Source organism: Stomoxys calcitrans, chromosome 2 (genome assembly GCF_963082655.1).
Source record: "Stomoxys calcitrans chromosome 2, idStoCalc2.1, whole genome shotgun sequence".
NCBI classification, from domain to species: Eukaryota; Metazoa; Arthropoda; class Insecta; order Diptera; family Muscidae; genus Stomoxys; species Stomoxys calcitrans.
Window position 1 is genome coordinate 50313780 of NC_081553.1, and position 21909 is coordinate 50335688.

A 21909-nucleotide genomic window follows, 5' to 3' on the forward strand; every position below is an offset into this window, starting at 1 on the left:
TATGTGTAAGAAGAATGACACCACACATTTTTAGGCTCATTGATAAACCAAACAAAAAAAAACGGTTTTTGCTGCCCGCCAAACATTATTGAGCTTAGATAATTGTTTTGTGTGGGTAATTAGTTATACTCTTTCGCTCTCTCTCTCTCTCACTCTCCTCCTCTACTCCTCACAGTTGACCACAGAACCCCTTAGCAAACAAAGTTTATTAGACATTCAACAAAAGGCTTAACTTTTAGTATTACCAAAAACTCCACGATAAAAACAACCAAAAAATATATATTAAATAAATATATATAGAAAAATTTTGTTATTTAATAACAATACAAAAGATAGTAAAACCTTAAAGATTGTAAAACAATTTAACATTGACCTTGAGAATGTGGTTTGAAATTCTAATACTTCCAGCGGTATATTTTTTAGTGGTGTTTTACCGTTGGGGCACAAAAAACCATGATTTTTTCAAAAAACGCAATATACCCTATGAGAAACCGTCGTTTATTTTTGGAGGTGGCGCTGAGATGATTTTCCGAAAGAAATCAGTGGTTCAAGTGCAACACGAAATACACAATCGACATAATGGAATGTAAGTTAAGAGAAAGTTAAAGACAATCTAATGGGAAAAAGTTTATCAGACAGTAAGAGGTTCTGCCAAAACGAACTTTAGATACCTACCAAAATGGATTCTGGTAAAAATTTTTCGAAATGAATTCTGTTAGTAATTCCTATATGGGTTATAATGAAGAAATCAAGTCTTTACTGATAGAGAGGATGACTCCGCTATAATCGTTGAAGACAGTGACAACGACTGTACAGTGGTTAACTATAGCCAGTGGGGGTCTTTACCTGTGCAGAAGACAGCGAGTACGGGAAAATCTTCTTGTTAATCCAATTGCCTTATGGTCACTACCGGGGATAGATGAATTGACCTTATTACTGAGGCATCTGGGTACTGGGAGGATAGAGACCTTTATGCGGAAAATTTTAGGGTGACTGCTTTAGCATTGTTTTAAGAGGACTTTAGGACACTGGTGATAGAGTACCAAATTGCTAAGATAGACGTGTAGGTGAGGGCGTAGAGGTCGAAAGAACAATCCAGATTAGGTCGAGCAAATATTTTCATGTGTTCGATCATTCTTGTGAGTTTGACAGATGAATGTAGGGCTAGGTCTACAGAACTTGCAGTTATTTGACGTGTAAAAACAGAATGGCGAGTTCTTATCCCCATGGGTGGTAAAAATAAGCCACTGCAAACTAATACCAGTGTCATAAAATCCTATATAGGAATGTCATTATTATGTTCAATAATATTCTACTACTGCGATTGCGTCTAGTGATTTGGTATTGCATCAGACTTTTAGAAGCATCAAGATAACAGATTTGTTTTTGGTAAATTGTATCTATTTTTATATATTTAAAATTTAATCAGAAGTGATAGGCAGGTAAAAGATTATCAAAATCATTTTCAAGTATGTAAACAACGAACTACACTGTTTAACAAAATGGAAATAATTATGAAGTGAAGCAAATCTCAAAGCTAAATCAGAAGAATTTGGAAGAAACCCGTAAATTCTAGGGAACTTTTTGGGTATGTCTTGGAGACTACATAAAACCTTAGGCAGACGAAGGTTCAGTAGTTCTGGATATAATAAGGATTGGCAATATTTTTTGTTATTTCTTGGGTCATCCTCTTGCTTTATCCTCAGGTAGGATAAAGCAAATTTTTTGGGTATTTCTTGGAGCATTTGTTTTAACCAGGCAAGCAACCTTAGATGGACGGAGATTTCGTAGTACTGGGAAGAACAAGGAGTTTTAGTATGATGGTGAAGAGTCTCTGAAAGGGAGAGAGATGTCGGACGGTGCGATGACTTAAGATTTTTCGTGATCGGTACTGGCAGGAGGTCAGGGTAGTTGGAGTCGAAGGTATTGTCCTCAAGTGGCAGCGTTGAGGATGGGAAGTGGCTCAATTTTGGGTCACCTCAAGTGGCAGCGTTGAGAATGAGAAGTGGCTCTAGTTTGGGTCGCTTTATATGGTTAGGAAGCAAATGGTGCCAGTTTTTGGTGCCAACGTGGAAATAGCTGGTGTGTAAATTGTTGTTAATTTGGTAACTAATAGTGTGACAGTGACGCGGCTGGAAGTGGTTAATTTTTAAAGACCCCGAAATGTTGGGTTAGTTTAGGTTAGGTTAGATTTAGACGCACTTAGACAATTTGCAGTCCATCGTAATGCCAAAATGGTGATCGATTAAAGCCTTTGGTGGAAATCTAACACACGATTCTTATACTGGGTTTCTGATAACGCTACCAATTGGCTACCAGTGGCGTTAGGTTAGGTTAGGTTAGGCAGTGTGCTATCAGACTCTCTTAGACGTTTTAGCCTATTGTGATACAATCGGAACCTGGTGAAGGAAGATGCCTTCTAATTCCTACCGCTGAGCCATTCAGATCGCTTTAAAAAGCCGAAACACTTGCAAATGTTCAGATCCGATAAATCAGACAAGTTTTCAAAGAAATGGGAACCTAAAACCGAACGCCTTCTGACTGCCAGTGCGTGACACACACGCAGTAGATGTTCATTTATTTTTCGTATATATAAAGGGTAGTAGTTTTAGAACCCTTTCCCAACGCATAATTTAGCATATTTTTCCAAAGGAAAGGGAAGTTTTAGTACCCTTTCCCAAGGGGATATGTAGCTTCCCAAAGGAAAGGGTACTTTAATTCTTCTTTCCCTAAGGAAAGAGTAGTTATGGTACCCTTTCACAAAGGGAAGGGTATTTTTAGTATCATTTCCCAAAGGGAAGGGTAGTTTTAGTACCATTTCCCAAAGGGAAGGGTAGTTTTAGTATCATTTCCCAAAGGGAAGGGTAGTTTTAGTACCCTTTCGTAAAGGAAAAGGTAGTTTTTATCCTTTAGTATCATTTTCCAAAGAAAAGGGTAGTTTGAGTATCCTTTCCCAAAGGAAAGGGTAGTTTAAGTACCCTTTCCCAAAGAAAAGGGTAGTTTTAGTACCCTTTCCCAAAGAAAATGGTAGTTTTAGTACCCTTCCCCAAATAAAAGGGTAGTTTTAGTACCCTTTCTCAAAGAAAGGGTAGTTTTAGTACCCCTTCCTAAAGCAAAGGGTAGTTTAATTACCCTTTCCCAAAGGAAATGGTAGTTTTAGTATACTTTTCCATAGGAAAGGGTAGTTTTTTAGTTTTAGCACCCTTTACCAAAGGAAAGGCTTATTTTAGTACCCTGTCCCAAAGGAGATGGTAGTTCTAGTACCCTTTTCTAAAGGAATGAGTAGTTTAAGTACCCTTTCCCAAAGCAAAGGGTAGTTTTAGTACCCTTTCCCAGAGGAAATGCTAGTTTTAGTATACTTTCCCAAGGGAAAGGGCAGTCTTAGTACCCTCTCCCAAAGAAAAGGTAGTTTTTGTACCCTTTTCCAAAGGAAATGGTAGTTTTAGTAACCTTTCTCAAAGAAAAGGTGGCTTTGTACTCTCTTCCGAAGGGAAGGAAAGGTTAGTACCCTTTTCCAAAGGATTGGGTGGTTTTAGTACACTTTCCCATAGAAAGGGGTAGTTTTAGTACTCTTTCCCAAAGAAAAGGGTAGTTTAAGTACCCTCTACCAAAGGAAAGGCTTGTTTTAGTTCCCAGTCCCAAAGGAGATGGTAGTTTAAGTACCCTTTCCCAAAGAAAAGGTAGTTTTTGTTTCAGTACCCTGTCCAAAGGAGATGGTAGTTTTAGTACCCTTTCCTAAAGGAAATTGTAGTTTTAGTACCCTTTCCCAAAAGAAATAGTAGTTCTGGCACCCTTTTCCAAGAAAAGGGTAGTTTAAGTACCCTCTACCAAAGGAAAGGCTTGTTTTAGTTCCCAGTCCCAAAGGAGATGGTAGTTTAAGTACCCTTTTCCAAAGAAAAGGTAGTTCTATTACCCTTTCCCAAAGGAAATAGCTGTTTTAGTATTCTTTCCCAAAGGAAATGGTTGTTTTTGTACCCTTTCCCAAAGAAAGTGTAATTTTAGTACCCTTTCTCAAAGGAAATGGTGGTTCTAGTACCCTTTTCCAAAGAAAAGGTAGTTCTAGTACCCTTCCTCAAAGGAAATAGTTGTTTTTGTACTCTTTCCGAAAGGAAATGGTAGTTTTAGTACCCTTTCCCAAAGGAAGGGAAGTTTTAGTATCCTTTCCCAAAGGAAAGGGTAGTTTTAGTACCCTTTCCTATAGAAAAGTGTAGTTTTAGCACCCTTTCCCAAAGGAAAGGGTAGTTTTAGTACCCTTTTCCAAAGCATTGGGTAGTATTAGTACACTTTCCCAACGGAAAGGGTAGGTTCAGGACCCTTTCCAAAAAGAAGGGGTATCTGTAAAGATTTTAAAGTCCCCACACATAATACATCGTTTCTGCCACTCATCCATCCATCCACAAACTTCACCCTTGTCAGGAAGTTAGTCTGCAAGACGGTCATAATCCCGTTGAGTAGACCGGTATGTCTGACCGGAGCCTCCCAAAGATGATCCATTTGTAACAACCTAAGCGGCGCTCTGTCTGGGGACACATAGTTCAATCGACTGAACACCCAGCAGCATCTCCAAAGATTTGGTTGCAGTACCAACCATAGCCCCACTTATATATCTCGAAGTCACCCTGTTCACCTTATCCAGAACCCTAACATGCGAAGCGAATTCCGTCACAGGCCATCAGACATGGCAACCATAGGTCAAAACCGGTCGTACCACCGCCGAGTACAACCAGTGCATCAACCTATCCCAAATACCCCATCTACTACCAACAAGCCTCAGGCATGAATAGAGAGCCGCAAAGGCCTTTCTCACCTTAGACTCCAGATTCTAGCTCCAGTTCAACTTACTCACCAGAAAATCACTAAGGAACTTTAGCGACCTTGACAGCTCCAATGCTGTCCCTTGCAGCCTCGGCGATCTGCTTATATACGCACCTCCATTTATAGTTAGAGACATTGATCCCATCGTAGCGTAAGGGTAACCATGTCTGCCTATGACGATGAACGTCTGGGTTCTAATCCTGGCGAGAATGTTGCACTGCCGCACGCCATTCAGATTCGACTATAGAAAAGAGGCCCTTAACGATTGAGCTGAAAATTTGAATCGGACAGCACTCAGTGATATGTGAGAAGTTTGCCCCAGTTCCTTAGTGGAATGTTCATGGGCAAATTTCCATTGCATTTAAAGACATTGCCCTATAAACTTGGGCAAAAAAATAAACTCACAGGCATTAATTTCTACTCCAATTTCTATTTTCAGGGCGTATGGGGCCTTTGACAATCGTGAGCCTATCCTTATGCTTAAGGATCCCCAATTGATAAAACAAATAATGATCAAGGATTTTGATCATTTTGTTAATCGTCGTAGATTCTTTAATGATATGGAAAATCTATTCAGCAGTTCCATACTCATGATGGAGAATGAAAAATGGCGTGATATGCGTAGTACTCTGAGTCCTGCCTTTACAGGCAGTAAAATGCGTCAAATGTTTCAATTGGTCTTGCAGACTCTCGATGAGGCCATGAAGTATTTGGAGGAGCGTTCAAAGGAAGCGGCCAATACTGCAGAGGGCTTTGAGTTGGATGTGAAGGAGTTCACAACACGTCTAATGAATGGCGTAATAGCATCAACAGCGTTTGGCTTGGAAGCCAATTCGTTCAAGGATGAAGGCAATGAGTTCTATAAGAGAGCCAAAAAGGCAGTTTCCTTTACACCAGCCCAGCAAATTAAGGCCATATTTGCAATGTTTTTACCAAAAGTGGCAAAGGTGGGCAGGGGAGTTTGTTTGTTATGAAACTTTTAATGAATTTGAACATTTTTTTAGTTACTTGGCATCAAAGTTTTTGACAAAGAGTTTAGCAAATATTTCATGCATTTGGTTTTGGACACCATGAAATACCGTCAGGAGAATAAAATTCGTAGAGCCGATATGATTGATTTGTTAATGGAGGCCAAGGGCATGATACCTAGTGATACACCTAAAACGAAGCAACACAATTGGTCTGACCTGGAGATTGTGGCCCAATGTTTTCTATTTTTCTTTGCTGCCCTAGAACCCCTGTCGACCGCCATGAGTTTTGCAGTTCGTGAATTGTTTGAATATCCAAATGTTCAGGAGAAACTCCACGAGGAAATTAGAAGCTACAATGTGCAGTTGGAGGGTAAAGAGGTTACCTATGAGTCTTTGCAGAAGATGCCCTACTTGGAAATGGTCATCTCAGAGATTTTAAGAAAATGGCCTGTTACCCTAGCAGTTGATCGCACCTGCACCCAAGATTTCTCATATGAATCCCCCGAAACGGGGGAACGCATTGAAATTTTCAAAGGCGATTTAGTGCGTGCCAGCATGATTGCCATTCACAGAGATGCAAAGAATTTTGAAAATCCCGATAACTTGGATCCAGAACGTTTTAGTGAGGAAAATAAATCGCAAATTGATAGTGGCCTGTACTTGCCTTTTGGTTTGGGCCCTAGAAATTGTATAGGTAAGTTTAAGGGTTTTAAAGTTGGAAGTGGAATTAATAGTTTTGTTGTTTTTTTAGGAAATCGTTTTGCTTTGTTGGTGCTTAAGGCATTTTTGTATAATTTAATTTTGCATTATCGTCTGGAACCTTCAGCTAAAACTTGTCTGCCCACGATAATGGATAAAAAGACTTTCCAGCTCAAACCTGTGGGTGGATTTTGGGCACAATTTATACCGAGGGCATAAATTTTCAAACGATACATATACAATATAAATATACAATATAAATTTTTTCAAGATCTGTATAAATTCGTATGTTTTTTGAAATTTTTTCCCCAACTAGGTGAGCCCAGTCTGGGTCTGGTGAGTCAAATTGGCCCAACTTCGAATTCCTCGTAAACATCCATATTTCTGTCTTCTCTGGGTTAACATTCAGACCCCTGGGTCTAGCCCAGTCATATATCATATGCAACACCCTTTTGGCCCTTCTGCATAGCTGGATCCTTACCCCCAAGAAGGAACATCGTAGGCATAGCAAATGCAAATTTTGCCCATGAACATACCACTAAGGAACAGGGTCAAACTTTTCACATATCAATGGATGCAGTCAGATTCAAGTTTTAAGCTCAATGATAAGGGGCCTCCTTCTTAGTAGCCGAGTCCGAACGGCGTGCCGCAGTGCGACACCTCTTTGAAGAGAAGTTTTACATGGCATAGTACCTCACAAATATTGCCAGCATTAGGAGGGGAAAACCGCCGCTGAATTTTTTTTTCTTAAGGTTTCGCCAGGATTCGAACCCAGGCGTTCAGCGTCATAGACAGACATGCTAACCTCTGCGCTACGGTGGCCTCGTTGGCATAGCAGACGGGTTCAAATCCCTCCTGAGTCAGCATCCGTAATAGGTTATCTTGGGGCGACCACCATAAACGACCTATTACGGATGCTGACTGAGAAGGGATTTGAACCCGGCTGCGATGTAGACGACGTTATAATACTTCTTAGAGGTAAGGATCCAAACCAGCTATGCAGAAGGGCCGAAAGGGTCCTGCTTATAGCATATGACTGGGCTACTCCCAGGGGTCTCAATGTTAACCCAGAAAAGACAGAAATATGGCTATTCACGAGGAATGCGAAGGTGGGTCAATTTCACCCACCTCGTTTCCTCAATAAAACGATTTCGATATCTGACAAGATCAAAGGTCAAACATAGGAGTGATCTGGGATAGGAAGCATTTATTGTCCGATTTTGCCAAAATATATCTACCGATCACTCGATTTAAGGTTTTGGGCCCGTAAAAGGCGCATTTACCTTGCGATGTCCCCGAAATTTGGGACAGTGAGTTAAGTTAGGCTCCTCGACATCTTTCTACAATATGGCCCAGATCGGTGCAGATTTGTATATAGCTGCCATATCGACCGATCCACCGATTTAGGGTCTTAGGCCCATAAAATGAGCATTTATTGTACGATTTTGCAAAAATTTGGGAGAGCGAGGGTCTTCGACATCCTTCTTCAATTTGGCCCAGATCGGCCCAGATTTGGATATAGCTGCCATATAGACCGATCACTCGATTTAAGGTTTTGGGCCCATAAAAGGAGCATTTATTATTCGATGTCGCTGAAATTTGAGGCAGTGAGTTGTGTTAGGCTCTTCGACATCCTTCTTCAATTTGGCCCAGATTGGTCCAGATTTGGATATAACTGCCATATAGACCGATCTTTAGATTTAAGGTCTTATGCCCATAAAATGAGCATTTATTGTCCGATTGCCAAAATTTGGGACAGTGAGTGAAGTTAGGCCCCTCGACATCTTTCTGCAATATGGCCCAGATCGGTCCAGATTTGGATATAGCTGCCATATAGACCGATCTTTAGATTAAAGGTCTTAGGCCCACAAAAAGCGCATTTATTGTACGATTTTGCAAAAATTTGAGAGAGTGAGGGCCTTTGACATCCTTCTTCAATTTGGCCCAGATCGGTCCAGATTTGGATATAGCTGTCATATAGACCGACCTCCCGATTGAAGGTAAAAGATGCATTTATTAAACGATTTTGCTGAAATTTGGCACAGTGAGCCCTGTTCAGCTCTTTGATATCCGTACCTTATATGGTTCAGATCGGTCTATATTTGGAGATAGCTTTCATTACTTATACCGATCGCCCGATTTCAATGAATTTTTTACAATTAGTAATGTTAAACCTTTTTATATGCAAATGAAATGGTACTAATTTCGTCATTCTCTTTGTAAGACCTCGAAATATGCATCTAAGACCCCAAAAAGCCATGCCAATCTGTCTGTCCACCCATCCGTCTGTCGAAAGCACGCTATTTTTCGAAGAAGTAATGCTAGGCGCTTGAGATTTTGCACAAATACTTTTTATTAGTGAAGGTCAGTTGGGATTGTAAATGGGCCAAATCGGTTCATGTTTTGATATAGCTGCTATAGCACACAGGTCTTAGAGCACACAATTCTTATCCGATTCTGCAGTAATTTGCACGTGGTGTTTTGGTATCACTTCCAACAACTGTGCTAAGTATGATTAAAATCGGTCCATAGCCTGGTATAGCTGCCATATAAACCGATCTTGAATCTTGAGTTCTTGAGCCGCTAGAGGGCGCAACTATTATCCGATTAAGCTGAAATTTTGCATGAGGTGTTTTGTTATGACTTTTAACAACTGTGCTAAGATTCGTTCAAATCGGTTCACAACCTGATTTAGATGCCATATAAACCGATCTTGGGTCTTGACTTCTTGAGCCTCTAGAGGGCGCAATTCTTATCCGATTTGGCTGAAATTTAACGTGGGGTGTTTTGTTACGACTGCCAATAAATGTGATAAGTATGACGGAAATCGGTATAGAACCTGATATAGCTGTCATATAAATCGATCTTGGATCTTGAATTATGGAGCCTCTAGAGGGCGCAATACTCATCCGATTTGGCAGAAATTTTCTACAACGACTTCTCCCATGACCTTCAACATACAGGACACGTATGTATGGTATGGCCAGGCCGAACTTTGCTCGCCCTTACTTGTTAAAGACTGTAGCGTGATTTCAACAGACAGACGGACGGACGAACATGGCTAGATCGTCATAGATTTTTAAGACGATCAAAACGAATATATGACAAAATGAATATACCCCCATCTATCGGTGGTGGGTATAAAAAGAAACAAAATGGAATAAACAATTAAATCCCAAAAAAGCGTTTGACGTTCTAGTGGGATTTGGATACAGTTCTGGAATTGGAAAATTCCATCAGCTGGACAAGTGACTACATCTTCTTAAATGAGCCATGTTTGACACATAGACGTGGTTCCTGAAGAAACTTTTCGTACTTTGTCATACGAATTTGTTGCCTTGAGCGGCTGCGCAAATGTTCAGTATTAGAATTCTGGTTCGAACTCCAATTTTTTGAAAGCTTCCCTTTTTGATCTGACAGCATCAATGTATGCCTGGTTTAATCGTTTCTTGCCGATGGTCTTTGCTGAAATCGTTTTAGTTGTTATAAACTTCATAATATTTCATCATAAACTTCATTCCAGTCAAAATTACCTTCTCCATCATTTCATTGATTTACCAAACAAGCATCGGTTTTTGCTGCACGCTAAACTCAGGTGAGCGTAGATATTTGTCTTGGTTAGTAATTAACTCTAGAGGGCGCAATTCTCATCTAACATTTCATTTGAATATTCTTTCTCACTCTCTCTCTCTCTCTCTATAGGGGTTACTCTCACTGCACAGTTGGCCAATAGAATACGGAACCCTAAGCAAATGAAGCATATTAGATATTCAACAGAAGACTCAGCACCATTAGTATTTTCTAAAACTCAGTCACATAAACAACTTAAAAAAATAAAAGAAAAAAATAATCAATAAGAATAAATTTTTAATATTTAAAAACCAAACGAAGGAGTTCTTAGTCCCAAAAACAAACATTAATTCATTAAAAATTTAATTTAACTATGTGGTTAGAAATTCTAATACTTCCAGCAGTGTACTTTTTGGTGGTATTTTACCGTTGGGGCACCAAAAATCATGACTTCTTCAAGAAACGCAATATACCCTATGAGAAACCCGCATTTATTTTTGGAGGTGGAGCTGAGATGATTTTCCGCAGGAAGTCGGTGGTTCAAGTGCAGCAAGAAATACACAATCGACATAATGGAATGTGAGTAGATCGAATAGGTATGCTAAGTGCTAAGTTCGGCAGGGCCGAAACTTATATACCCTCCACCATGGATCGCATGTGTCTAGTTCTATGTGCGGTATCTCTTTTAAGGCAAATAAAGAATATTGAATAAGAACTGTTATGCTTTTGGAGCTATATCAAGTTATAGTCCGATTCGGACCATAAAAGAATGCTGAACATTGTAGAAGTCATTGTGTAATATTTCAGTTCATTCGGATAAGAATTGCGCCTTGTAGGGGCTCAAGAAGCAAAATCGGCAGATAGGTTTATATGAGAGCTGTATCAAACTATTGATCGATTCAGACCATATTAGACACGTATGTTGAAGGTCATGAGAGAAGCCGTTGAACAAAATTTCAGCCAAATCGGATGAGAATTGCGCCATCCAGAGGCTCAAGAAGTCAAGATCCCAGATCGGTTTATATGGCAGCTATATCTGGATTTATACCGATTTGCGCCATACTTAGTACAGTAATGGGAAATGATAACAGAACATTACGTGCAAAATTTCAGCCAAATCGGATGAGAATTGCGTCCACTAGAGGCTCAAGAAGTCGAGATCCCAGATTGGTTTATGTAGCAGCTATAACAGGTTATGTACCGATTTGCGCCATACTTAGCCCAGTAATAGCAAGTGATAACAAAACATTACGTACAAAATTTCAGCCAAATCGGATGAAAATTGCGCGCTCTAGAGGCTCAAGAAGTCGAGATCCAAGATCCGTTTATATGACAGCTATGCCAGATTACTAACCGATTTAAATCATACTTAACACAGTTGTTGGAAGTGATATCAAAACACTACATGCAAAATTTCAGTCAAATCGGATAAGAATTGCGCCCTCTAGAGGCTCAAGAAGTCAAACACCCAAGATCGGTTTATATGGCAGCTATATCAGGTTATGTACTCATTTGCGCCGTACTTACCATAGTTATTGGAAGTGACCAAACACTTCCACGTGCCAAACAAAAAAACACCACGTGCGAAATTTCCGCCAAATTCGACGAGAATTGCGCCCTCTAGAGGCTCAAGAAGTCAAGACCCAAGATCGGTTTATATGGTAGCTATATCAAGACATGGACCGATTTGGCCCATGTACAATCCCAACCGACCTACACTAATAAAAAAGTATTTGTGCAAAATTTCAAGCAGCTATTTTTACTCCTTCGAAAGTTGGCGTGCTTTCGACAGACAGACGGACGGACTGACGGATGGACAGACGGACGGACATGGCTAGATCGACTCAAAATGACATGGCGATCAAGAATATATATTCTTTATGGGGTCTCAGACGCATATTTCGGAGTGTTACAAACAGAATGACGAAATTAATATACCCCCATCCTATGGCGGAGGGTATAAAAAGATATGAAAAGGTTTTGCACACATTGTGTATTAGTGGTGACAATGTTTACAAGTGTGAGATGAGGGCACATATGAGTAACCTCAAGAAAAAGCATGCACGGGCTAAATTCGGTCAGACAGAAGCTACGATAGTCTTGAATATGAATTCTGCTAAAAATATACACAAATAAACTTGGTCTATATATGTACGTGGGTTACTAGGAAACAAATTAAATCGAGTAGTTCTGGCTTCTAGGAGCTCAATGAGTTAAATTGCAGGGCCAGCGTATAACAATATGACCAACGACCACCATGAAAAGAAGTATCAGTACAAAATTTAAAATTTCTTCATCTGGGTAAACATGACTAAGACTGTCGAGAATACATATGTACACGTATACTTTGAAGAATCACATTTCGGAGTGTACCAAATAGAATGAAGAGATTATCCCCCCATCTATCATTTAGTGGTGGGGGTAACAAATTAGCAATGGGATAGGCAAATTCCATAACATAATCGAAAAAAACTCATTAATATTCTTCTATTGGCATTGCATATAGCCATTTGGTATTGCATCACAATCTTAGAAGCAACTAGCATTTAGATAATATTTTTGTTTTTGATAAATTGTATCTATTCTTATAAACATATCAATAAACAGAAGTAGTAGGCACATATGTAATTTATTATGAAAAATATTTAAAATATGTAAACACCAACCAACTAACACCAATTAATGGACAAAAAAATGACTAACAAGCCTAAAGGGCATCTGGAATCAAATGAAACACACACAAGCAATATTTGCGAGAAGAAGAACAACAACAAACAAACTAAAGCAGAGAAACATGGTATACGAAATTACATGTAAGGGAAACGAGGGGGAACTACGATAGGTAGTCTACGTATGCACGCACCACTCACCGAATATTTTCAGTCAAGCAGAGCGAATACTAAGCCGGCATAAACAAAGGTAAAGAGAGCACAGCCTTAGCACACACAGCATGTAAAAGAGTATGGACACAAGGCTGACTTACGAAATGTCAAGATATAGGACAAAGAGAAAATAGCGAATAAAAGATATACTTTAGAAAGCCTTCGCATTCAAGAGAGCATAAAACCTTCAATTAACACAAAATAAGAGAAAGACAACACCAAACTATAATATTCAGTTGCAGTACTTTAAAGTGTTCAGTTCTGTGATATTGGTTATAAGTTTTGCTGCAATATTTTATTGTTTTAATTATTATAATCTTCTTATATTGGGTTGCCCAAAAAGTAATTGCGGATTTTTTAAAAGAAAGTAAATGCATTTTTAATAAAACTTAGAATGAACTTTAATCAAATATACTTTTTTTAAATTTTTTTTCTAAAGCAAGCTAAAAGTAACAGCTGATAACTGACAGAAGAAAGAATGCAATTACAGAGTCACAGGCTGTGAAAAAATTTGTCAACGCCGACTATATGAAAAATCCGCAATTACTTTTTGGGCAACCCAATATATAAAATTCAATTTGTGTTTGTTTGTTTGTTCCGTATAGACTCAAAAACGGCTGAACCGATTACCTAGAAATTTTCACAGATTGTGTTGGTTGGTCTGGAAGGAAACATAGGCTATATAATTTTTTGATATCGGGAGGGGGGCGGACCCTCCCCCTTACCACAAAAGTACTACCCAAAAATAAAAGTGGACCGATCGGGACAATATGGGATTCAAATGAAAGGTATTCAAGAGTAGAGTACGAATTTCATTATAAAAGTTGGGTCCAAGTACCTGGGAGGCCGCCCCAGCTCAAAATCCCTAAAAATAGGTTTATTTGCCGATCATGACAATAAAGGACTCAAATGAGTGGTATTCGGGAGTAGATTACGAATATGGTCAGGAAGTAGGAATAGGCTTTATAATTTATTGATATCGGAAGGGGGCGGACCCTCCACAGTTACCCCAAAAACACCACCCAAAATCAAAAGTGGACCGATCGGGATTATATGGGTATCAAATGAAAAGTATGCGGGAGTAGATAACGAATCTGGCATACAAAAACGCCTAAAATGGGCACATTAGCCAATCACGGATATATGGGACTCGGTTTGTTTGTTCCGTATAGACTCAAAAACGGGAGAACCGATTTTCTCGAAATTTTCGCTTATTGTGTAGGCTGGTCTGAAAGGAAACATAGGCTCTTCAATTTTTTAGTATCAAAAGGGGGACGGAACCTCCCCCTCATGCCAAAAACACAACCCAAAATCAAAAGTCAATCGATTGGGACAATATAGGTATTAAATAAAAGGTATTGGAGAGTAGAATACGAATATGGTATTAAAATACGAATATGGTAAGAAAATACCCATAGGACCGCTCCAACCCCAAAACTCCCCCAAACAGATATCTTGGCCGTTCATTTCAATATGGGGCTCAAATGAAAGGTATTCGGGAGATGATTTCGAATCTGATTTGGAATCTGGGATCGAAGTATATGGGTTGTCGCACCCCCTCAAATTTTACCCTTTTACCCTTTTTGTTTGTAGTGTTTTGTTATGACTCCCAACAACTGTGCTAGGTACGGTCTAATTCGGTCTATAACCTGATATATCTCCCGTGTAAACCGTTCTCCCGATTTGACTTCTTGAGCCCTTACAAGCCGCAATTTTTTATCCCATTTGGCTGGAATTTTTCATATAGAGTTCTGTTATGACTCTCAACAACTGCCAAGTACGATACAAATCGGTCTATAACCAGATATGGTTCCCATATTTAAGCAGAATCCATGGTGGTGGGTTCCCATGATTCGGCCCGACCGAACTTAACATGCTTTTACTTGTTTATCTTCACATTCTTAGATGATCCTGCCAAACCGTCTATACTGTTCAAACGATTGCAGCTTTCCTCTTGAAGATTAGCTTAGATAATTCTTTTTTTTTATTTTATTGAATATGGGTCATAATGGTTCAATTTCGAATTACACAGATAAAAATAATTATGAAAAACAACAACTTTTAACGAAAACCGACGACGAAATTTGTTAATATTTCTGCAACAATTTATGTTGAATTTCGTCCGAAAGTACACATTTGTTGTTGAAAGGCACACATTGTAAGACAACACATAACAACAACAACAAGATATCCATAAGCATAAGCCATCACTTGTGGTGTTTTTATTTTCTTTCTCGTTCTGTCTCGTTCGTTACAGCTTTGCTGTCCGATTTTTTCTCTCGCATGATCTCTACTATAACCCTAAAAAAAATTTAAATTATTTTGTCTGTCAAGTCTCTACAAACCTACTTCAACAAATAAAATCTTCAATTCAATGCTAAAAATCGCTGAGAATTTATTGTTTCAATTTCTATTTTCAGAGCTTATGGAGCCTTTGACAATCGTGATCCCACCCTTATGCTCAAGGATCCCCAATTGATCAAACAAATAATGGTCAAGGATTTCGATCATTTTGTTAATCGTCGTAGATTCTTTTCTGATACGGAAAATCTATTCAGCAGTTCCATACTCATGATGGAGAATGAAAAATGGCGTGATATGCGTAGTACTCTGAGTCCTGCCTTTACAGGCAGTAAAATGCGTCAAATGTTTCAATTGGTCTTGCAGACTCTCGATGAGGCCATGAAGTATTTGGAGGAGCGTTCCAAAGAAGTGGCTAATGCTGCAGAGGGCTTTGAGCTGGATGTTAAGGATTTCACAACACGTCTAATGAATGGCGTGATAGCATCTACAGCATTTGGCTTGGAAGCCAATTCGTTCAAGGATGAAGGCAATGAGTTCTATAAGAGAGCCAAAAATGCAGTTTCCTTTACACCAGCCCAGCAAATTAGGGTCATATTTGCAATGATTCTACCCAAAGTGGCAAAGGTGGGCAAAGGAGTTTAGTGATATGGTTAAAGTTAAATGAATTTCTTAAACAAAGATTGATTTTTGCTTTTAGTTTCTTGGCATCAAGGTTTTCGATGAAGAATTCAGCAAATATTTCATGAAATTGGTTTTGGACACCATGAAATATCGTCAGGAAAATAAAATTCAACGAGCCGATATGATAGACTTGCTAATGGAGGCCAAGGGCATGATACCTGGTGACACGCCTAAAGCAAAGCAACACAATTGGTCTGATGTGGAGATTGTAGCCCAATGTTTTGTATTCTTCTTTGCTGCCCTAGAACCTGTATCGACGACCATGAGTTTTGCAGTTCGCGAATTGTTGGAATACCCAAATGTTCAGGAAAAACTCTATGAAGAAATTAAAAACTACGATGAACAACTGGAGGGCAAACACGTTACCTATGAGTTATTGCAAAAAATGCCCTATATGGAAATGGTCATCGCAGAGGTTTTAAGAAAATGGCCTGTAACCCTTGTAGTGGATCGCACCTGCACCAAGGATTTCACCTTTGAATCCCCAGAGACAGGTGAACGGGTGGAGGTTCTGAAAGGAGATTTCGTGCGTGCCAGTTTGATTGCCATTCATAGAGATGGGAAAATTTTTGAAAATCCCGATGTCTTGGATCCGGAACGTTTTAGTGAGGAAAATAAATCGCAAATAGATAGTGGCCTGTACTTGCCTTTTGGTTTGGGCCCTAGAAACTGTATAGGTATGGAAATTGTAGAGGTATTGAATTTTTGGAAAGAAATTATGACCCTTTTTGGTTGTTCTTTTTTAGGAAATCGTTTTGCCTTGTTGGTGCTGAAGGCATTTTTGTATAATTTAGTTTTGCATTATCGCTTGGAACCTTCTTCACAAACTTGTCTGCCTACGGTAGTGGATAAGAAGACTTTCCAGCTCAGACCTGTGGGAGGATTTTGGGCACAATTTATACCCAGGGCATAAATTTTCAAACAATAAATACTTATACTTAATTATATTTCACTACAACATTTATTGAAGATCTTTATAAATTGATATATGTTTTGAAATTTTTCACAAAAACGTGAGTCTATCATTGAAGGGTATTGTAAACCTTCTGAGAACGAAGTGTTTGTTAATTAAATTTTAGACGTTATTAGATAAAAACAAGTTATGGTATGATTCGGAGCTCAAGAAGCAAAATTGGGAGATCGGTTAATGTGGGACCTGTGTCAAGCCATAGGAGAAGCCGTTGTACAAAATCTGTGCCAAATCGGATAAGAATTGCGCTCTCTAGAGGCTCAAGAACTCAATATCCCAGATCGGTTTATATGGCAGCTATATCAGGGTCTGGACCGATATGGATCATACTAAGCATAAATGTTGGAAGTGATACCAAAATACCACGTGCAAAATTACAGCCAAATCGGATAGGAATTGCGCCTTCTAAAAGCTCAAGAAGTCAAGACCCAAGGTCGGTTTATATGGCAGCTATATCAGGTTATCGACCAATTTGGACAATACTTCGCACAGTTGTTGGAAGTGATATCAGAACACTATGTGCAAAATTTCATTCCTAACTGGGTGAGAATTGCGCCCTCTAGAGGCTCAAGAAGTCAAGACCCAAGATGGGGTTATATGGCAGCTATATCAGGTTATGAACCGATTTGGACAATACTTCGCACAGTTGTTGGAAATGATATCAGAATCGGCTTGTAGGGGCTCAAGAAGTCAAATCGGAAGATCGGTTTATATGGAAGCTATATCCGGTTATACACCGATTTGAATCGGACTTGCCACATTTGATGAAAGTCATTACAGAACACTATGTGCAAAATTTCAGGCAAATCGGAATAAAATTGCGGCTTGTAAGTGCTCAAGAAGTCAAATCGGGAGATCGATTTATATGGGAGCTATATCAGGTTATACACCGATTCAGACCGTACATAGCAAATTTGTTAGAGGTCATAAAAAAACACTACGTGCAAAATTTTAGCCAAATCGAACAAAAACTACGGCTTTCAGGGGCTCAAGAAGTCAAATCGGGAGATTGGTTTATATGGGAGCTATATCCAAATCTGAACCGATATGGCCCATTTGCAATCCCCAATGACCTCCATCAATATTAAGTATCTGTGTACAATTTCAAGCGGCTAGCGTTACGCGCTCGACCACTATCGTGATTTCGACAGATGGACGAACGGACATGGCTAAATCGACTTATAATGTGGAGTCCTAGATCAATCGCTTGCGTTGCGCCCACACAACATGTGACAGGCGATGAGTATAAAAGGGAGACACCCCATGAAATGGGGACAGTCAGTGCGTAGCAACGAAACAGTGAACATCGAACAGCGGTAAGTAAGAATATTCTGATATTATCCTTGAAGTACTTACACAGGTGTCCATAACACATAGCCTTTGATCCTTACCTTATGCTGATTGGAGTACTTACCACGGTCTCCTGTCTGTCCTATAGAATCCTTGCATATCCTGGGGACAGTATTTACCACGGTCTCCTGTCTATCCTGTAGAATCCTTGCGTATCCTTATGGGAATACTTATCACGGTCTCCTGACTATCTTGTAGAATCCTTGCGTATCCTTACGGGAGTACTTACCACGGTCTTCTGGCTATCCTGTAGAATCCTAGCATATCCTAGGTGGAGTACTTACCACGGTCTTCTGGATATCCTGTAGAATCCTAGCATATCCTGGCTGGAGTACTTACCACGGTACCCTGGCTATCCTGTAGAATGCTAGCATATCTTGGCTAGAGTACTTGCCACGGTCTCCAGGCTATTCTGTAGAATCCTTACCGTAGTTCCTCGCATTGTCTTTGCTTGAGTACTTTCTAATGTCTCTTGCCGTAGTTTTCCTCATTGTCCTTGCTTGAGTACTTCCTTAGGCCTCTTGCCGTAGTTTTCCTCGTTGTCCTGACTTGAGTACTTAATAAGATCTCTTGCCTAGTTTTTCTCCTTAACCTTGCGTGAGCACTTTTTAAGGTCTCGCGTTGTAGCATTCAACCCTCATTCCTACAGATTGACCCCACGTTCCCTTGGTTTCCGCTCCTTGAATTGACAATCCCCTAGCCGGGGAACCCCGCTCCCTTTCCGAATACTTACCAAGGTCTCAACTCCCGACATCCCCGAGAGTACCATCGCGAACCCACCGAGAAGAGCCCTCCGAGATGGAGAACTTACCATGGTCTCCATCACTAATCTCAGGACATCTCCGCCTACCCACTTGTCTCGGCAGCCTGGAACAACGCCTTACAGATTTGTGCTATATTTTCCTCCTAAAAAACAGTAGCCTTAAGTCATCTCATACCAATAAAGATTAAGTTTAAAACCAGCCCTCTCTCGTCTCTCTCTTTCTGTCTCACAATCAATAAATTTCTGTGACGAATCCTCGGCCCCGGCGAGCTTATCCCAGCGCTAAGGGAAACCTGTCGTTACAATGGTCAGATCCTGATAAAGTTTATTAAGCGTTTTCTTCAACTTATTTTGCAGTTATGCATCAGCATTTTCGCACAGATACTTATTATTGATGTAGGTCGATGGGGATTGCAAATGGACCATATCGGTTCAGATATAGATATAGCTCCCATATAAGCTGATCTTCTGATTTGACTTCTTGAGTCATTACTGGACCCATTTTTGCCCGATATGTCTGAAATTTTGCATGTAGTGTTCTGTTATGACTTTCAACAATTGTGCCTAGTACGGTCCAAATCGGTCTATAACCTGGCATAGCTCCCATATAAACCGATCTCCCAATTTGACTTCTTAAGCCCCTGGAAGCCGCAACTTTTGTCCAATTTGGCTGAAATGTTGCACATAGTGTTCTGCTATGACTCTCAACAATTGTGCCTAGTACGGTCCAAATCGGTCTATAACGTGGCATAGCTCCCATATAAACCGATCTCTCGATTTGATTTCTTGAGTCCTTACAAGCAATAATTTTTGTCTCATTTGGCTGAAATTTTGCATGTGGTGTTGCGTTATGACTTTTAACAACTGTGCTAAGTACGGTTCTAATTGGTCTATAACCAGATATAGCTCCCATATTAACCGGTTTATCGATTACACTTTTTCGGTTCCTAGAAGCTTTAATTTTTTTGTGGTTTGACAGAAGCTTGGAATGTAGAATAAAATTATGCTCCTCAACTAAATTTATTCTGTAAAAATTTTTAGCAGAGTCCATGGTGGTAGGTTCCCAAGTTTTGGCCGGCCGAACTTACCATATTTTTTTGTTGTAGTTAGGTTTCTATAAGAGGGCGCACAAAATTGCGTTTAAATCAAACCACCCGTTTCTGAAAATTATGATAAGGGGGAGGGTCCGCCCTACCTTCCGACTAAAAAAAATGTAGTACCGTATTTTCACCACAGGATCATTAAACACCATCTGTTAAAATTTCTAAAAAATCGGTTCAGCTGTTTTTGCGTCTTTCCCTAATATACATACAAACAAACAAACACAATTTGATTTTTATACCCTCCACCATAGGATGGTGGTATACTAATTTCATCATTTCGTTTGTAACATATCGAAATATTGATCCGAGACCCAAGATACTTCTTGATCGTCTTGACATTCTTAGTCGATTTGGCCATGTCCATCCTTCCGTCAGTCTGTCTGTCGAAAGCACGCTAGCCTTCGAAGGAGTAAAGCTAGGTGCTTGAAAATGGGCCAAGTTGGTCCATGTTTTGGTATAGCTGCCATATAAACCGACGCTTGACTTCTTGAGCCTCTAGAGGGCACAAATTTTATCAGATTTGCGTGAAGTGTTTTGGTTTAACCACCAACAACTGCGCCAAGTATGGTTTAAATCGTTTCATAACCTGATATAGCTCCCATATAATCTGATCTTGAATCTTGCCGCTAGAGGGCACAAGCATTATTACCGATTTGGTTGAAATTTAGCATGAAGTGTTTTTTGTTTGATCACCAACAACTGTGCCAGGTTCGGATCAAACTGGTTCATAACCTGATATAGCTCCCATAGAAACCGATTTCGGCTTTTGACTTTTTTTAACCGCTAGAGAGCTGAAATTTGCATGAAGTGCTTTGTTTTAACTATTAACAACTGCACCAAGTCTGGTTCAAATCGTTTCATAACCTGATAAGCCTCCAAACCGATTTCGGCTCTAGACATTTTGAACCGCTAGAGGGCGCAATTATTATCCGATTTAGCTGAAATTTTGCATGAAGTATTTTGTTCTAACTTCTATCAACTGCGCCACGTATAGGTTAAATCGGTGCATAACCTAATATAGCTCCCATATAAACCGATCTCGGATCTTGATTTCTTGAGCCATTAAGGCGTTTTGGTTTTACTATCAACAACTGCGCTAAGTATGATCCAAATCGGTTCACAACCAAATATTGCTCCAATATAAACCGATCTCCTAATTATACTTTTTGAGCCTCTAGAGGGAGAATTTCTTATCCGATTTGGCTGAAATTTTGCACAGCTACTTCTTGTATGACCTTCAACATACTTGTTCTAAATGTCTGGAATCGGTCCTTAACCTGATATAGCTCCCACATAAACAGATCTCCCGATTTTGTTTCTTAAGCCACTATAAGGTGCAATTCTTATACGATTTGGCTCAAATTTTGCATAAAAAATTCCAATTTAATCTCTAAGCAAACCAAATATGGCCCCAATCGGTTTATAACTTGATAAAGTTTTAGCATAGCTATAATGCATTATTCTTTTGTTTGTCTATAAAGAGATATAGGATGACGAACTTGGCAAATGCGATCCATGGTGGAGGGTTTATAAGATTCGGCCGAACTTAGCACGCTTTGACTTGTTATATATTAGAAAAAGATATGCGTATGAGATTAGAATGACAATGCACATTTTTTGCTAAGCTTAAACCCCTATTGCTTAGAGATACTTGTTTGGTGCTTAATTATTTATATTACTAAGCTTCTCGTTTGTTCTCTTTCTCACTCTCTATCTACTTCTCACTCTCTCTCTTCTTCTCACTCTCACTTCAAGGTTGACCAATTGAAAACCAAAGTCGAAGCATACAAAGTATATTAGG

The 21909-nt window shown here is 39.5% G+C and overlaps 3 protein-coding genes across 3 annotated transcripts in view; 2 read left to right on the forward strand and 1 right to left on the reverse strand.

Annotated features, from left to right (window-relative positions):
• The window catches only part of LOC131994658 (suppressor of lurcher protein 1), a 394762-nt gene that overhangs the window by 124739 nt on the left and 248114 nt on the right, over positions 1–21909 (reverse strand). The gene's annotated exons all lie outside the window — the stretch shown is intronic.
• LOC106083110 (probable cytochrome P450 9f2) lies at positions 246–6716 on the forward strand. The gene is made up of 4 exons (XM_013245960.2): positions 246–586; positions 5255–5762; positions 5820–6480; positions 6538–6716. The coding sequence occupies exons 1-4, from the start codon at positions 381–383 to the stop codon at positions 6702–6704; spliced, it is 1542 nt and encodes a 513-aa protein (XP_013101414.2). The 5' UTR covers positions 246–380; the 3' UTR covers positions 6705–6716.
• On the forward strand, positions 10429–16886 carry LOC131995144 (probable cytochrome P450 9f2). The gene is made up of 4 exons (XM_059363206.1): positions 10429–10634; positions 15358–15865; positions 15939–16599; positions 16669–16886. Exons 1-4 carry the CDS (start codon positions 10429–10431, stop codon positions 16833–16835), a joined length of 1542 nt encoding a protein of 513 aa, XP_059219189.1. The 3' UTR covers positions 16836–16886.

What these genes read in the sequence shown, in the direction of transcription:
- LOC106083110 (XM_013245960.2), top strand. Translation starts at nt 381, where the DNA reads ATGTGGTTTGAAATTCTAATACTTCCAGCGGTATATTTTTTAGTGGTG. An exon ending in CACAATCGACATAATGGAAT is followed by an intron (nt 587 to 5,254) that starts GTAAGTTAAGAG and finishes TTCTATTTTCAG; the next exon opens with GGCGTATGGGGCCTTTGACA. An exon ending in GGGCCCTAGAAATTGTATAG is followed by an intron (nt 6,481 to 6,537) that starts GTAAGTTTAAGG and finishes TTGTTTTTTTAG; the next exon opens with GAAATCGTTTTGCTTTGTTG.
- LOC131995144 (XM_059363206.1), top strand. Translation starts at nt 10,429, where the DNA reads ATGTGGTTAGAAATTCTAATACTTCCAGCAGTGTACTTTTTGGTGGTA. An exon ending in CACAATCGACATAATGGAAT is followed by an intron (nt 10,635 to 15,357) that starts GTGAGTAGATCG and finishes TTCTATTTTCAG; the next exon opens with AGCTTATGGAGCCTTTGACA. An exon ending in GGGCCCTAGAAACTGTATAG is followed by an intron (nt 16,600 to 16,668) that starts GTATGGAAATTG and finishes GTTCTTTTTTAG; the next exon opens with GAAATCGTTTTGCCTTGTTG.